Here is a 17,990-nt window from a genome sequence, read left to right on the forward strand (position 1 = left end):
ACCATTCCCATGCTTTTGGCTGGTGAGTGATGGAGCAGGGCCATGACATCAGAGTTGCAGAGGACTTACCTCTTAATCGGTGACACCTGATCCCTGGAGGCGCAAGATGCGGGGAAGGCTGCAGGGTCAGAGCAGAGCCCTCCCTGCCAGGGCTGTGAAAAGGAAGACAAGTCTCTGTCCATGGAGGCGGGCACAGAGTCATTCAGCAGTGGGTCAGCCACCTCTGCAGCTGGGGACAATGATGACTCTTCTTCCTCGCGGTCCTAGCCAGGATTTTCTGCTCTGCTGGGTCAGGATGTGCACAGTGCCCCACTCACTCACCAGCCTGAAGTGCAAGAGCTATTCCCAGCTGATGAGTGAGAGGGGGCTGAAGAGAGCTCCCTGCCCTATGCCAAGAGCCATTAAGTAGTGGGGTGTCCTTCCCCCTGACCAGTGGCTCATCTTGCTTCCCCTCCTTGCTGTCTTGGCCAGAGGTATCTGCTCTGCCCTACCAGGACTGCAGCCTTTCCCTGCACCTTGTGCCCGCAGGGATCAGGTGTCGCCTGCCCTGCGGCCATGCAGGGAGCCCTCTATAACCCCGCTGTCACAGACCCGCTCACTCATTCTTGTGACAGCTTCTCGCTAGTGAGTGAGCGAGCGAGCAGGCCGTGACATCAGAGTTGTAGAAAGCTTCCTGCATGGCAGGTGACACACAATCCCTGCAGGCACACTGACTGTTACCATTTGATATTTTTTTCATTGATCTCATTGTGTCAGCTGAAATTGACCTTTACCAACAGATATCTATTAAAATTGAAATCTGCCAAGCCTATCCATATCATATGAGGATGATGACATATTTCCCAATCCATTAGTAACTAAGGAAGATATTAGACAATATCTACTAGGGATAAATGTTTTGAATCAGCCTGCCTGGATAACTGCACCTAAGAGTCCTAAAAGAGTTGGCTGAGAGATCTCTGGCCCATGAATGTTAATTTTTAATTAATCTTGGAATTCTGGGGAAATTTCAGAAGATTGGAAGTGAACTGACCTTGTGCAAGCATTCAAAAAGGACAATTGGGGTGACCCAGCTAACTATAGGCCAGTGAACATGACATGAGTCCTGGACAAAATTATGGAAAAATTGATACAGGATTCAAGTGATAAAAAAATTAAAGGCCAGACATATAATTAATGCCAGTCAAGATGGTTTTATGAAAAATAGGTCTTGTCAAACAAACCTGATTTCATTCTTTGATGAGACTGCAAGTTTGGTTGATGAAGTTAATTGTGTAGATGTATTTGACTTAATAACACATGACATTCTAATTAAGAATTAGTACTATGCAGTATCAGTAAAGCACACGTTAGGAACTAGATAACCGATAGATATCAAAAAGTAATTAATGCAGAATCTTCATTTAATGAGGGTGTTTATAGTGGGGTTCCACAGAGATCAGTAGCCTATTCCATGTTTCTTCAGTGATCTGGAAGTAAGCATAGTATTACTGCTGATAAAATATGTAACTGGCACAAAGATTGGTTGATTGGTAAACAATTATGAGGACAGGACAGACATACTGAGGGTACATCTATGCAGCAAAGGAAAACGCACGGCTGCCCCATGCCAGCTGCCTCATGCTTGTGGGGCTTGGGCTGCAGGGTTCTTTCATTGTTTTGTAGACTTCCGAGCTTGGGATGGAGTCCAAGCTCTGGGACCTTCCCACCCCGCAGGGTCGTAGAGCCTGGGCTCCCACCCAAGCCCAGAAGTCTATACAGCAATGAAACAGTCCCACAAGCCAGAGTTAGTTAGCATGGACCAACTGCAGGGTTTTTTTTGCTGTGTAGACACATCCATAGTGATTTGTGTCACTTGGTAAACTGGGCCCACGCAAACAAAATTTGGTTTAATACAGCCAAATGCAAGGTCATACAGCTTGTAGCAAGGAATGCAGGTAATACCTACAGAATGGGAGATTATATGCTCCAAAGCAGTGGCTCTGAAATGTGTTTAGAGGTCATAGTGGACAAGCAACTAAACATGAGCTCCCAGTGTAATGCTGTGGCAAATAGGGCTAATACAATCATGCGATATATAAATAGGGGAGTAATGAGTAGAAGTAGGGAGGTGATTTTACCTCTGTATACAGCATTGGTGAGACAGATATTGGAATAATGCATACAGTTCTGGTGTCCACATTTTAAAATGATGTTGAAAAACTGGAGAGTGTGTAGAAAAGAGCCACCCCCACTCCCCCAAAAATGCTCACAATGAGGGACTTAAAGAAGTTCAATCAGTTCAGCTTATCAAAAAGAAGATTGATAAATGGCTTGATTACAGTGTACAGCTACCTTTACAGAGTGAAAATACTGTGTACTTACAGGCTTTTTATCAGAGAAAGGCATAACAAGACCCAGTGGCTGGAAGCTGAACACAGACAAATTAAAATTAAAAATTAGGCACACCTTTTGAACAATGAAGGTGATGAACCACTGGAATCAAATATCACGGAAGTGATGGATTCTCCATCTCTTGATGCCTACAAATCAAAACTGGGTTATCTATTTGGAAGATACAGTTTAATCAAACACAAATTATTGGATTCAGTACAGATTTGTAGATTCTAAGGCCAGAAAGGACCGTTGTGATCACCTAGTATGATCTCCTATGTAATACAGGCCGTAGGACTTCCCAGAATAATTCCTACAGCATATCTCTTAGAAAAACATCCAATCTTGATTTAAAAATGGTCAGTGATGGAGAATCCACCGTGACCTTGTCTGTGATGGAGAATCTCCCATGACCCTTAGTAAGTTGTTCCAATAGTTAATTACTCTCACTTTTAAACATTTATGCCTTATTTCCAGTCTGAATTTGTCTAGCTTCAACTTCCAGACGTATCACGTTCTACCTTTCTGTGCTAGAATGAAGAGCTCGTTATTAAATATTTGTTCCCCATGTAGAGACTTAGAGACTGTAAACCAGTCACCCGTATTCTTCTCTTTGTGAAACTAAATAGCTTCAGCTCTTTGAGTCTATCACTATAAGGCTGGTTTTCTAATCCTTTCATCGTTCTTATGGTTCTTCTCTGAACACTCTTCAATTTATCAGCATACTTCTTGAATTGTTGACACCAGAACGGGACACAGTATTCCAGCAGTGGTCACACCAATGCCAAATACAATTATAACTTCTCTACTCCTCTCCAGATTCCCCTGTTTATGCATTGCCAGAAGCTGGGAATGAACAACAGGGAATGGATCATTTGATGATTAGCTGTTCATTCCCTCTGGGCCACCTGACATTGGCCACTGTCGGAAGACAGGATACTGGGCTAGATGGACCTTTGGTCTGAACCGGTATGGCCATTCTTAGTTCTTATGATCCCATTAGCCCTTTTGCCACAGCGTCACACTGGGAGCTCATGCTCAGCTGATTATCCATCAGAACGCCCAAATCTTTTTTTATAGTCACTGCTTCCCATGATAGAGTGCCCCAGGGGTGTCTGTGTAGAATGTTTTGTCCTGTGATATACAGATCAGATGATCTACTGGTCCCTTCTAGCCTTACACTCTATGGATCATCAACAATGTTGCCAATCTCAAGAGAGGAAAAATCATGATTTAGACCCCAAATAATCAGTTGAGGATTGACAAAGCAAGAGCTCCGCCCCATCCCTATGCGAGAGTGTTGGGGGGAGGTGCGCATTGCCCTCCCCTCTTCCCGCTGCCAAGGAGTTCTAAGCTGAACATTTACAGCAATCCAGAGCAGTGCAAAGGGGATAGCTGAAAATGGAGATTCTGGCCCCAAGAGTTTTATCTTCGTGCAAAAGGTATTGTGATTAGATCACTCTTTTGGTTTTGATTTTAAGTTCAGGGTTTTTTAATGGTTATCTCAGAAAGGTTAAATGGATTTTGAGCACACTTTCCAAAAATAGTTTATCTTTGGCTGAATCTATGTGTGTGGCATCTCAGCCCAAAAGAAATTTTCTGGGAGAAATTAACGTTCAAGTGTAAATGAACATTTACAGTGCCTTCTCAGTCTGAACTACTGCATTAGCTGTAACTATTTTGGTAAATTCTGAAATGTGTACTCTTCAATAGAAGCAAAATTTTAGATTTTTTCCCCAAAAGAAGCCTCTTAAAATATTGGCAAATTGTTAAATTTGAATGGCAACATTTTTAGTTCTAAGAAAATGTTTAACCATTTCCTAGTGTACTACATTCCTAAGAAGCAGCCACTTTAACTCGAAGGTGGGTTTTTTTTGGTGGTGAAGTGTTTAAAAATTTTGGGGGCCTAATTCAAAGCGCATTGAAGTTAATGTCCCATTAATTTCTGTGGGGTTTAGATGAGGCCCAGGTAACCCTGTATTTATATAGACTGTCTATCATAAAAGTTACTTATGGGAGGTGGTGGAACTGAAATTAAACATTTGTTTTGGTTCAGGTGTTACTTTCTGACTTTTTCAGTGGAAGTGAAGAAGCTCTGTCCAATGAAGACTGTGAGAATGTTTATCACTTGGTGTACTCAGCACACCGGCCGGTTGCAGTAGCAGCTGGAGAGTTCCTTCACAAAAAGTAAGCTACCTCTCATCCTGGAATGAGAAACAGATTCATGATAGCTTCCTGAGACCAGAAATGCCTAGTGAGATCTAGAAGTGACAGGTTGATATATAGTAAGTGTGGCCTGATTCAGCAAAGCACTTAATCACAAGCTTAACTTTTTAAGCACTGACTTTCAATAGGAGTACTTGCATGCTGTGACAGGGTCGGGCCAGATGGCTACAGGAGAGTGATAGAAGGCAGATATCTTAGCCCCAGGTTAAGTAGGTCCCTTTTCCCTGGGTAAGGTAACAGGGAAGGTTCCAGAACAATCAGGAACCTTCTGGAAACAAGACAGGTTGATTAGAACACCTGCAGCCAATCAAGAAGCTGCGAGAATCAATTAAGGCAGGCTAATCAGGGCACCTGGGTTTAAAAAGGAGCTCACTTCAGTTTGTGGGAGCAAGAGGCGCTAGGAGCTGAGAGTGAGAACGTGTACTGTTAGAGGACTGAGGAGTACAAGCATTATCAGACACCAGGAGGAAGGTCCTATGGTGAGGATAAAGAAGGTGTTGGGAGGAGGACATGGGGAAGTAGCCCAGGGAATTGTAGCTGTTGCACAGCTGTTCCAGGAGGCACTCTAGACAGCTGCATTCCACAGGGCCCTGGGCTGGAACCCGGAGTAGAGGGCGGGCCCGGGTTCCCCCAAATCCTCCCAACTCCTGGTCAGACACAGGAGAAGTTGATCTGGACTGGGTTCACGAAAACGGCGAAACTGAGGGCTGCCGTGAATCTCCGAGGCGAGTAAATCTGCCAATAAGCACAAGACCCACCAAGGTAGAGGAGGAACTTTGTCACAATGCTTAAAGTTAAGCATCTACTTAAGTGCTTTGATAAATCAGGATTTATATCATGCTTTTCTTTCTGTACAGTTTAGACAGTAATTTCTATTAATTTAGGACATTAAAGTATAAACAAATATGATTGTATGTACTTGTTTGTAAAGATTTGTTAATTTATGTGCAAATCCCTTGAGTTTGTGTTGGGTTTTTATTGTAGCTTCTGGTACTACAAATTGTGGACATGCCTACATGATTGTATAATATACAGTTATTATTTTAAAGGCATTTATTTTACTCAACTTTGAAATAATAGGATACCAATTTACTTCCAAATTTAGCAATTTTAACAGGATTTTCTTATTTTAAAAACTACCTCTCTGGTCATTTTCTTGCATGTCAAAAAATTGAGTGAATTATTAGTGGTAGCTAGATACCTTTGATGCCAGGTGATCAGAGGTGTTGAAGTTTTTTCCTTCACTCTGCTGTATAGCATGGGAGAGCAGCTAACTCAAATACAAAGGGCCAGATCTCAACTGGTTGTTCCTTTGCAGTTTAGACCAGAACAATATTTTTAACACTCTGAAGTCTTTAATATTAATTTTCCCATCCCCATTTTTAGAATTGTTAAAGATTTTTGCAACTTTTTACAGAAATTTTTTTGTATAAGAATTCATTTTAATGGAATTTTTCAAACCAGAAGACACTTGAAAGAAAAGGCCTTATATACAACCAGCTGTTTATTTCACCAGCGATATTTTGTGTTTCCTTTGTTTGCATTTTGAAAATGAGGGTGTTTTTTTCCCCCAATAATACCCTAGATTTCCTCCTTGATCAGGCACAAAAAACATGATTCTGTGCTTGTGGTATCAGTCTTCTACTATGAAAGTGGATGTGATGCAAATTCAGTAATATGACCTTACTGCATGATAGATAATGGAAAAGAGTTCTTTTATACATTGTAGTAAAATATCTTCAGTAATTAACAAATATGGCAAAACAACTATGAAAAAATCTGAAAGATAAATTAGTTTGTCTAACATGACAATTTCTCCAAGTGTGGAAAGTCTCTTCTGAAAGTCTCTTTTGAAAGTAATGTTATCCTATTTCCTATAAACAGGCCCGCCAAAGTGTGTGGGGGGGGGCAAAGGGAGCAACTGCCCAGGGGCCCGGGTGATTTAAAGGGCCTGGGGGCCTGCGGTGGCAGCAAGGAGCCCTGGGCCCTTTTAAATTGCCCGGGCAGGCTGCAGGGCTCCTAGACGCGCGAGACCACACTGGCCAATCGCACTGGTCCGCGGGGCCCAGAGCGGTCGTCCACACCTAGGAGTGACAGGCGGTCCCAGAAGTGACAGATTCGTCACTTCCGCCATGGGCCCTGTCCCCCTTAGGGATAGCCCTGGCGCCCAGAATTTCTGTTGGTGGGCCTGCCTATAAATGTGTCCTTGAAGGACAAAAGTATTGAAGGAAAAACCATAACTGTGTTGCTCAGTTCTGCAGTTTACAATGTTTGCAAATTAGAAAAAAATTGGTACCATAAATAAAATGTGAAATGTATCTTTCATCACCACCTTGCCCACCCTCAGTTCCTTCTTGCCGCCAGTGACGGTACTGGAACGTCTGCTGCTTCAGCTAGCGTTATCTCGTTCTCTGTTCATACAAACTCTGTAGAACTTGTAGTGTAGTTGTAGATAGTTGTTGTTACAGTTAGTTACCCTTAGATGTAGTTCTTGAAGTTCTCATAGTCCCTTTTGAAATGCACCCCCAGACAAGACTCTTCTCCACCACTGCTTGTTCTTCAGTGTGCCCTCCACTCTTGGTTTCACATCCCCACCCCCATCCCCATCCACCTGTTTTTCCTCCAGACTTCACATGCAAATGGGGCTTCCGTTACGCTGGCTTAATTTACATGTGACATGTTATCTCCTGTCTGGAAAAAAACCTGTTGCAACTTGTCCTGGTTATACAGATTACAACATATTTTTAGTATGTACACATCACTCTCTACATACCAACTTTACATACGTCTCTCAATGTTTATGATGACCAGTTTTATATAAGCTTTCATTTGATACCTCACACAACATTCTAGATAGATAAATTCTATGACAGCAATGTTTTTGTTGTAATGAATGGGGTTGCTGACACAGAATAGTGAACGCTTTGTTAGCTTCTTCTGTGTCACAGCAACACCTAAAATCTGCAGGAAAAATTTGTGGTGATGTGATGAGGAGAGTACCTGAAATCCCTATCAAACCAGGTAGGGTCAGTAAAATTCCTACAGCCAATCCTCACTTCTTAGGCATCTGCCAACACAGAAGAACACAGAAATTGGTATACCAGATAAGGCCAGAGAGTCCATCTGATCCAGGATCTTGTTTCTAATAGTGGTCAGTACCAGGTTTTTTAGAGGAAGTGTAAGAAATGGCATAATGTATAATTATAGATTAGTTTCTTCCTAACCCCAAGCTATTAGTGATTAGCTTGTGCCCTGAAGCTTTAGGTTCTTGTTCGAGTGGTTGCTCATGTTCACTCCATATTAGGTGTGTGTGCTCGCTACATGCACCGGTGCCAGAAGTTTTTCCCTCAGCAGTATCCGTAGGGGACTGGCTCTGGCATCCCCGGAGCGGTGCGTACATGCTGCGGTATAAGGGGTGCTGCCGGCTCCCTCCACCCTCAGTTCCTTCTTGCCGCCAGTGACGGTACTGGAACGTCTGCTGCTTCCGCTAGCGTTACCTTGTTCTCTGTTCATACAAACTCTGTAGAACTTGTAGTGTAGTTGTAGATAGTTGTTGTTACAGTTAGTTACCCTTAGATGTAGATCTTGAAGTTCTCATAGTCCCGAACGGGACTCAGCCAGGGGATGGAGCATGCCCTGATCACCCAGGCTTTAAGCCTGCAATCGCTGCAAATGGCCTGTGCCCCTCAGTGATCCATATACCAGCTGCCTAAGGTGCTTAGGCGAGGGGCCATAAGCGATAAGTGTCATATCTGCAAGTCCTTCAAACCTAGGACAAAGAAGGAGCGCGATATCCGTCTAAAAGTGCTCCTAATGGAGTCAACACTTACTCTGGTACCAGAACAGCAGTTCGAGTGTGCACTGAGCACCATGGCCTCCGTGCGCAGTGCTCCACCGGCGCTGTCCACAAGCCGGCACTTGTCTTCCTCCACAGCTCCAGTCAAGAACCCGAAAAAGACTGTGAGGGGAACATCTCCTACCTCCTGCAAGGGAAAGGAGAGGGCTGGGCATGATCCAAGACCTGTGCCAGGCAGCTCAACGCTCCCTTCAGGAAGTCGGGCCCTAGCGCAAGTCGAGTGGTGCAACCCATCCCATACTTTGCCCGCGACTCCAGATAGCTTTGCAGGCCCTGGCTAGCTTCAGGTGCCATTGACACCCGAAGTCCTTCAAGCAGCTCAAGAGATCCTGATGGTCCCTGTGCCACCCACACTGGCTCTAGTGGTACCCCAGTCTTGGGAAAACCCATGTTGGGACCTATGCATGTGTCGCCGCCGAGGGCCTGGTACTGATCATGGGACCGATCAGGGATCAGAGAGAGCTGATTGCTGGGCCATCATCGCCTGTCTCCAAGAAGGAGGTCGCCTTACTCAGGAAGATCCTCCCAGCAATTGGCTCATAGTAGCTCCCGGTCCCATTTGACGTCCCTGTACCAGTCGAGTAACGTGAGGCATGGATCGTCGGGTGTCCAACGCAGATCCGCCAAACGCCATCGGTCCCTGAGACCCTGACCGGCACCGGTCAGACAAGAGCCACCACTCTGCCGAATCCTGGTCACCTGGTACCGACTGCTCTTCTTATAGCTCCAGCATGGAGCAAGGTTCCCTGACTGCAGGACAAGCCCCGATTCCTGTGGTGCCGCCTATATCATCAGCACCGAAACTTGTCCCATGGCCCCAAGCGCAGTGGCCGGCGCCATGGTACTCGTGAAACCCTTGGGGGTTCACCCATCATTCCCAGGCTGCCCGATCGGTGTCTGGAGCTTCGGAGAGGCCAGTGGTCTCGGTATCTCGTTCCCCTCTGCTGTTTGAGGCTTGGCGGGGTTGGGGGTAAGACTCCACAGGTCCAGAAGGATCCAGGGAAGCAAACTGGTGGACTACCAGTGGAAGTGGAGATTCTCACGGCACCAGCATCGTCCTCGTCATTGCCAGACGAGGCTATCACAGGGCCCCCTCACCCAGTTCCTCAGGATGACACCAAAGCACACTGAGAACTTTTGAAGATGGTCGCTTCCAACCTGGGGCTTCAGGCAGAGGAATTGGAAGAGCCCTCGGACTCTCTGTTTGACGTCTTCGGCTCCTGCCAAAATGGCTCTACCGCTTCATGAAGGGGTTTCTAAAATCACTAATGCCCTGTGGCAGACTCCCTCTTCCCTGGCCCCTATCTCAAAAGGGCTGAACGCAAGTACTTTGTGCCTACCAAAGGGCATGAGTTCTTATACTCCCACCCAGCCCCCAATTCCCTTGTGGTCAAGGTAGTTAACCACAAGGAGAGGCAAGGACAATCTGGAGCGACCCCCAAAACTAAAGCCTTGAGGAAGCTGGATCTCTTTGGACATAAGGTTTATTTGTCTTCCAGCCGTCAGCTGAGAATGGCCAACCACCAAGCCCTCCTTGGCCGATATAACTTCAGACATGGCAAGCCTGTCATGTCGAAGGGTCGCTCCCTGAAGCTTCCAAGAAGGATTTTCAAGTGATCTTTGATGAAGGCATGACTGCGGCCAGGGAGGCCCTCCAGGTGGCATCAGATGCTGCTACTCTGGCTGCCTGCGCCATGGCTTCCGCTATCTCCATGCGGGGAGCCTCTTGGCTGCTCCTCTCTGGGTTGTCCACCGAGGCCCAGCAGTCAATGCAGGACTTTCCCTTCAACGGCCAAGCCATATTTGTGGAGCAAACAAACAGCAAGTTGCATGGCCTCAAGGACTCCTGCACCACCCTGAAAACCCTGGGTCCCTACATCCAGGGGAGCCAGTCTTGGCAGGACCAGCCCCACAAATGAGCCAAGGTCTACAAACACTGCCTGAGCCACCCACATCCACCCTCTGCCCAATCGGGCTTGACCCGTAACAAGCAAGAGGCCAAACGGTCGTTTTGATGGTGCGCCCCAGGGCAACCTACCAGACTATTCCCTGGATCCATTTTTCCCAGTGTTCTCCAACTATCTTTCCTTTTTCCTCCCTGCTTGGACTGCTATAACTTTGGACCGCTGAGTCCTTAGCACAGTGGAGCAGGGTTATACCCTTCAGTTCCTTTCTACCCCCATTCCCACCCACCTTCCAGGTCTCTCTTCAGGGACCTTTCTCACAAGAGTCTCCTCGTGCAGGAGGTAAAAGGGTTACTACAGCTGGGTGCGGTCGAAGAAGTTCCTCTCGAGTACATGTTCTGTTCCCGGTACTTTTCAATCCCAAAGGCCAAGGGCAGTCTACAGCCCATCCTGGACCTGAAAGACCTCAACAGGTATATGAAGAAGCTTACATTCCACATCTCCCTGGCTTCTATCATCCTCTCCCTGGATCCGGGGGACTGGTATGTCGCCCTCGACTTGAATGACGCATACTTTCACATAGCAATCTTTCAAGGATACGGACGCTTCCTCCAGTTTACGGTGGGCCCCCACCGCTACCAGTTTGTCGTCCTCCTGTTCGGCCTGGCGACAGCACCGAGAATATTTATCAAGTGCATGTCGGTGGTAGTGCTGAACTCAGGTGCCAGGGTATCCAGATCTACATGTACCTCGACGGCTGGCTGGTCAAGGGCAGCTCTAGGTCTCAAGTCCAAAGGTATGTCGTGGTGCTTCAAGCCATGTGCTGCTCCCTGGGCCTCCTGGTAAATGACAGAAAGTCGATGTTAGTGCCGGTGCAGAGGATACAGTTCATTGGAGTGGTCTTGAACTCAACCCGCGCCAGAGCGCTCCTGCTGCTGGAAAAGTTCCAGACATTAACAGACCTCATTGTGGAAGTCTCTGCGTTCCCCCTGACTAAGGCCAGGGTCTGTCTGCATCTGCTGGGTCACATGGCAGTGTGCACTTACGTTGTCCGCCATGCCAGGCTCCAGATGCGGCCCACGCAACGATGGCTGGGGATGGTTTATTCCCAGTCCTGGAACACCCTGGAAAAGATTGTTATCATTCCCCGGGCAATACTTACCTCGCTGTGATGGTGGACCGACAACAGGACAGTCCTAGAGGGGGTTCCGTTCGACAACCCCCCTCACTCCATCGAGTTGATGCTGGATGCCTCGGACCTCGGCTGGGGGGCGCATCTTGGCGACTTCTAGACACAGGGGATGTGGTCCCCGGAGGAGGCGAAGTTGCACATAAACGTCAAAGAGCTCAGAGCAGTTTGGCTGGAATGCGGAGTCTTCCTATCCCACCTTTTGGGCAAGGTGGTGCAAGTCCTGACGGACAATACAGCCTTGATGTTCTACATCAGCAGGAAAGGGAGAGCACGCTTGTTGGCTCTCTGTGAAGAGGCACTCCATCTGTGGGACTTCTGCATAAGCCATGAAATCCACCTAGAAGCTTGTCACCTTCCCGGCGCTGGTGGACCAGCTCAGCAGGGACTTCTCCTCCACCACGAGTGGTTGCTCCACCCGGAGGTAGCCTGCATGATCTTCCAGAGGTGGGGAACTCCCCAAGTGGACCTGTTCACCACCAGACAGAACAGGAAGTGTCCCTGGTTCTGTTCTTGGCAAGGTCTGAGCAGGGGATCCATCTCTGACACCTTCTTTCTGTCATGGTTGGGGGGACTGATGTACGCGTTCTTGCCGATTCTGCTCATCAGCTAGGCACTGACAATGATCAAGAGAGACAAAGCACAGGTTATCATAACCCTGGCATGGCCTCGCAAACGCTGGTTTGGCACACTCATGAGCCGGGCACAAGGCCCCTCCCTGGCCCCTGCCCAACCGTCTGGACCTGCTGTCACAGGACCACAGTCGGCTATTGCATCCCAATCTCGCGTCCCTGAACCTCTCAGCCTGGATGCTGCGTGACTGAACCCAGAGGAACGGACCTGTTCGGATGCGGTTCAACAGGTCCTCCTAGAGAATAGGAAGCCCTCAACCAGACTGACTTACCTGGCCAAGTGGACGAGGATTTCCCACTGAGCTTCTGAGCGTGGCATCTCTCCCTCGCGTTCTTCCGTTCAGTCCATCTTGGACTACCTGCTTCACCTGAGGAACCAAGGTCTGGCACACTCCTCCATTATAGTGCCCCTCACAGCCATCTCCGCTTTCCATCCTCCGATCCAGGGCCAGATGGTGTTTTCTCATGACATGGCGGTCAGATTCTTGAGAGGCCTCAAGAGACTCTTCCTGCAGGTGTGGACCCCTGTCTCACAGTGGGATCTTAGCTTGGTCCTCTCCAGGCTAATGGGCCCACCCTTTGAACTGCTGGGCTCCTGCTCCCTTTCCCACCTGTCACAGAAAATCTTTTTCCTGCTGGTGGTGACGTCGGCAAGATGAGTTTCTGAGATTAAAGCCTTGACCTTGACCCGCCGTACACAGTCTTTTACAAGGACAAGGTTCAGTTGCAGCCATACCCAGCCAGTTTGCACAAAACTAAGTAAAAGTGAAGATTAAAAAACATACAAAGGTTGGACTGTAACTCATTTTTATCCTCAATATTTTTATGAAATAAAGGTCAGTGTTGGGGTGGGGGGAAAGCCTCCTTTCATAGTTAGCATTTTGTTTAAATACTTGAGTTCGGTTTATGATTACTGAGCCATGGTTAAAGCAGGCTGCAATCCAGTTTAGAGCCTCCTACATACAGTTAGTTCTTATATTGGTAGTGTCACAATAACATTGTTTTTCAGCAAGATAGCTATACCAGCACAAGACTTAAAAACTTTAAAATACCAGCTATAATATAAACATTTTACACTAGTACATTTCATAATTTTTTCATTGTGTGAAGTGTTTCTGGCCCTGTGGTGCTGAACAAATGCAGTTTGTTTGTTTTTTAGGGGAAGTGGTTTGTTTTTTTTAATAGTATTTTATGAATGAACATGTTAGCCATAATGTTGAGCAAACAAAGCTGTTTAATATAAATATTATAACTCCTGTTACTTATTTCTAGACTGTTTAGCAGGCATGACCCCCAGGCAGAAGAAGCATTAGCGAAGAGGAGAGGACGGAACAGTCCAAATGGAAACCTCATTAGGATGTTGGTTCTTTTCTTTCTTGAAAGTGAGGTAAAAACATTTCTGATACCAATTTTATATATTTAGCAAAACATGAAACTTATTTAAGGTGATTGATCAACTTTTACAAACAGGTTTAATGCGAGTGACACCATATGCATTGGATCCCCTTCTCCTTGTCTGTAAAGTAAACTCAAACCAATATCCTCCCTAGGATTTGTTTTACTCTTGCCTGTCTTCAGTGTAATCAACTCTGCTGTCCCCACTCTGGCTACTATCGTTCACCAGAATGTATATTTTGGTGGTGCCTATTGCAGGACAAACTAAAAGAATGAGTCTGTGGAATGTGCTTTAAAAAAAGGAAGCAATCATATTTTCTGGGTAACTTTATTTTAACCAATCCCAAAAAGGAACAAAATCTAATTAAAGTCTCACTGCTTGAGTGTCTTCCAGATACCCTTTGGAGGCATTTATTTATTTATTTTATGGTCACACCAAATGTGTGCTAGTCACTTTCCGGACATTAAAGAAGTCTGGTGCCTATTCCAGGGAGCTCACAATCTAAAAACAGATAGACAGACTTGTAGGCAGAAGATACTAACAGGGTAACAAAAACAAGGCAATGTATATACAATTTAATGCCATTCACTGTAAGCTGCAGAGCAGAAATTGGTCTTAAAGGGGACTTAAATATAAGTAGGGTAGCAGCCTTCTGATGGGTTCAGGAAGGTTGTACAGTGCATAGGAAGTTGCATGATCAAAAGCATGGAGGTGACTGTAAGAAGTTGACAAACAGACGAGCCTGGGAACATTGGTGGAGTGGAGAGATAGAGGCAGCATAAAATTTGAAAAGGGAGGGACAGAAATGTGGAGAGCTTTGAAGGAAGCTTTATTCAATAGTAAGTAGATAGCAAAGGAAGGATTGGAAGAGGGGAATGACATGATCAAATCTGTGGACAAGGAAGGGCAATGTTTGTGTTTGAGAAGCGAGAAAGGAGGGTGTTTCAGTAGCATAGGCAGGATATAATGAGGGCTTGTACAAGAGGTTTGGTTGTGGGAGTGGAAAGAAACAGATGGATCTTAGCAATATTGAGAAGTAAGAAGGGGAAAGATTTGAATATAGTCCAATGGGTATTAACGTCTCCCAGAAACTCACAAGTAGCTAGTGGGGATCAAGGAGCCATGAGTGCAACCTTTAGTGAGATACTTAACTTATAACGTGGGCCACTGCTGTCTACAATGGTTTCTGCCACTGGAAGGTTTTGAAGCATAGCCCTATGTGGAGTAGATTGCCATATCTAATCTAGGTTTGTGATGGAGAGAGGTATGTATGTGTCCTCAGCATAAAATGATCACTGAAGCAAGATGAGATCTCCCAGAGACAGGGTTTACAGTGAGAAGAGAAAGGTCTAAGGGCAGAATCTTGGGTGACCTGCACACAGAGCAGAAGGGAGGAGGAAGCTCTGCCAGAAGGACACTAACAGAATGCTCAGAGAAACGTGAATATGTGCCTCAAAGTAATTACAGCAAAAATCATTGCAAAATAAAAACATAAGGAAATGGGTTTATTTGTTTGCTTCTTCCAGGAGAGAGGTCTCTAGAGCCTGATTCTTTCTGTGTCTCTCCCTTGGTCTGTCAAAGGTGCTGTTGTTATACATTCCTCACATTCCATCAGACCTTGCTGGAAGCTAGGTCTACTGTTATGGCAGCCATGATGAGCTTCAGTTCCCAATGTGCTTTGCTCCATTGAAACTCAGAGAGATTACCAAGAGCCAGCCTTGTCCCACCCCACTGAGGAGAGCGGAGAATTCAGCTCATGGAACTCTAGCCTTGGTCCCTAAAGCCAGGTTCAGCAAAACGTGCTTTCTTGTGTAAACCATATAGTTTCCCTGAGACCACTTCTTCTGCCTCAGTGCCAGTGTCTGCCTTTGCTGTCAGAGAGATGTTTCTTAAAGACAACCTAGAATAGTGTGGTGCTAGCTTAGCAGGCTACCCTTCATAAGGATTGTGAAGGACATGGGGCTGGTATGTAATAATTTATGAATACTGTATGTGACCTGGTTATTGGGCTCATAATTGTATAGCTATTTTGGCTCACTGGGAATTTTTACTGTACGCATGTGTGTCTTAGTTTAATAGCAGGAGGTTGGGAGATAAGCAGGAAGGCCAGACAATGGCTCCAGCTAAAATACCTCCTGGTAAACACTGCAAGGGCTAAGAGAGAATACCAGAACTATTAACTGTGAAGAACCTAATTCCTTGGCTCCAGCTAAATTACACTGTTTGTTTGCTCTGGCTGGGAGTCAAAAGATGAATAAGACAAAAAGACTCTCAGATTAGAATCAATCACAGAATCTCAGGGTTGGAAGGGACCTCAGGAGGTCATCTAGTCCAACCCCCTGCTCAAAGCAGGATCAATCCCCAATTTTTGCTCCAGATCCCTAAATGGCCCCCTCAAGGATTGAACTCACAACTCTGGGTTTAGCAGGCCAATGCTCAAACCACTAAGCTATCCCTCCCCCCTTAGAGGTGAGGTAGTTATCAGGGAGCTGTTCAGGGGGAACAGGCACACACAGAGACCATCCTTGGGAGTCTGAACAAATTAGGCTTTCCAGGGAGATGGTAAACTTTAGATAAGATATTTGTTTGTGGTGTTGGTTGTAGCTATGTTGGTCCCAGGATCTGAGAGAAACAAGATGGGTGAGGTAATATTTTGGACCAGCTTCTGTTGGTGGAAGATATAAGCTGTCAGGCTACACAGAGGTCTTCTTCCTTCCCCAGACCAGAATAAGAGTTCTGTATAGCTCAAAAGCTTGTACCTTCCACCAACAGAAGTTGGTCCAATAAAAGATATTACCTCACCTACCTTGTCTCTTTAGATAAGATAGACATCCATGTAGCCTTTTTATTGTTTTTAAACCCTTTTCTCTTACATTATGCTTTGTGCCTACTGTTGAAATTAAACAGTACTTTGATTTGAAAGGGCTGTCTGATTGCTTGTGTTTACCACTGGTTGCAAACTCCCCAAGGAAAGAACCAAAGATACCCAAACCCAGTCATACCTGTCCATACGATACTGTAGCCCAGGACCCAGTTTTAGAGTGGGAGAATACAGGGATTCCACTCCAGGAGAGGTAAAGGCACAAGGTCTGAACACCTATGGAGGTGCACTCGGGAGGGTGGGGGGGTGGGGGCAGAGGTACAGCTAGCCCTGTGACCATGACAAGCATCAAAGAGCTTTTATATCCCATTTCAGTTCCTCTTAGAACAGCCCATCAGTACAGAAGTTTATGAAAGCTGGCACTTACATCAGTCTCTAACACCCAAGGTTTCTTTCTTTGGGGGTCAGCACCATACTTGGTAATTAGTCAAATCAGGATGCTGTGGTCTTACTTGTTGATGGTAGCTCATGATTTTCTTACAAGTCAGTGGAAGCGAATGGCTATTCTTTCCAGAATGATTTTTCTCAGTTTAACTGAATGGTGTTATTATAAAGAAACTTCTGATGGGATTTTCAGAAACACTCAACATTGGCTTAATTCTGCACCCATTTAGGTAAATGAGAGTTTTACCATTACTTTTAATGAGACCCGAGTTAGGCCAATGCTGAGCAGTTTTGAAAGTATTGTCCATTATGTGTCCAGATCTCAGAGCTACACTCAATAGGTATTTGGTTCCTGTTCCGTGTGTATGCTGAAAAGTGGATAGGTCTGCACATAAAGTGAAAAATCTTTATAATAATTTCTTGTCCATAAATAATGCCTTTCCTCCTAAAATTTTTAACATTTCTTAGATAAATGTATCCGATCCAGTTGCTGTTGTTGAGCTATGTTATTAAACAGTAATCATTAGTTTCAAACTTTTAGCAGTCTAGTTGTAAAGTGTTATGTTGAATGAACACTATTGTGTAATTTTTCATTATTACAGTAGATATTGTGATGCTTAAGATGTATACTATATTAAAACTAACATGAAATTCCCTATGCCTATTACATACTGTTAATAAAAGAAAAATAAACACCTCGATAGAATGTGTCTCTTCTTCTCCCCCCATCCCCCACTGTCCACTGTTATGACACCTTAACTCTACTGAAAAGTGTGACAAGCATTCTGGTGGGATTGGGGGTTAGACTAGATGACCCTTGCAGTCCCTTTTAACCATATGATTCTATGATTCTTCTCTTGTCATGATACAAGCTGTGACCTGGAAGACACCTGCAAGTAAAGTGTCATATAAGAAAAGAGCCCTCATTTCTTTCTCATACTCCACTCACCCTTTCCATAAAATAAAAGTTTCACCATGGTTATGCAGTTACATGGCTTTTTGTTGGAAAGTGGACCTTCCAACATTAGTTTCAAATTTAGTTTTCCTTCTTAGTGATATAAGAACACTGTCCTCACTCAAACCATTATAATAGTTGATGAAGCCCTGTTTGAACCAGAAAGCTTTATTGACATTTGATTTGTTATTTCT

The 17,990-nt window shown here is 45.3% G+C and overlaps 1 protein-coding gene across 4 annotated transcripts in view; it reads left to right on the forward strand.

The window, feature by feature from the left end:
- The window catches only part of STAG1 (stromal antigen 1), a 365,202-nt gene that overhangs the window by 203,214 nt on the left and 143,998 nt on the right, over nt 1–17,990 (forward strand). For all 4 annotated transcript variants that reach the window (XM_037909148.2, XM_037909146.2, XM_043521994.1 and 1 more), the window contains 2 exons: nt 4,453–4,560; nt 13,453–13,567. In XM_037909148.2, coding sequence (XP_037765076.1) covers nt 4,453–4,560; nt 13,453–13,567 — 223 coding nt within the window. The remainder of the gene's footprint in view (nt 1–4,452; nt 4,561–13,452; nt 13,568–17,990) is intronic.

This window comes from Chelonia mydas, chromosome 9 (genome assembly GCF_015237465.2).
Source record: "Chelonia mydas isolate rCheMyd1 chromosome 9, rCheMyd1.pri.v2, whole genome shotgun sequence".
In the NCBI taxonomy this organism is placed as follows: domain Eukaryota; kingdom Metazoa; phylum Chordata; order Testudines; family Cheloniidae; genus Chelonia; species Chelonia mydas.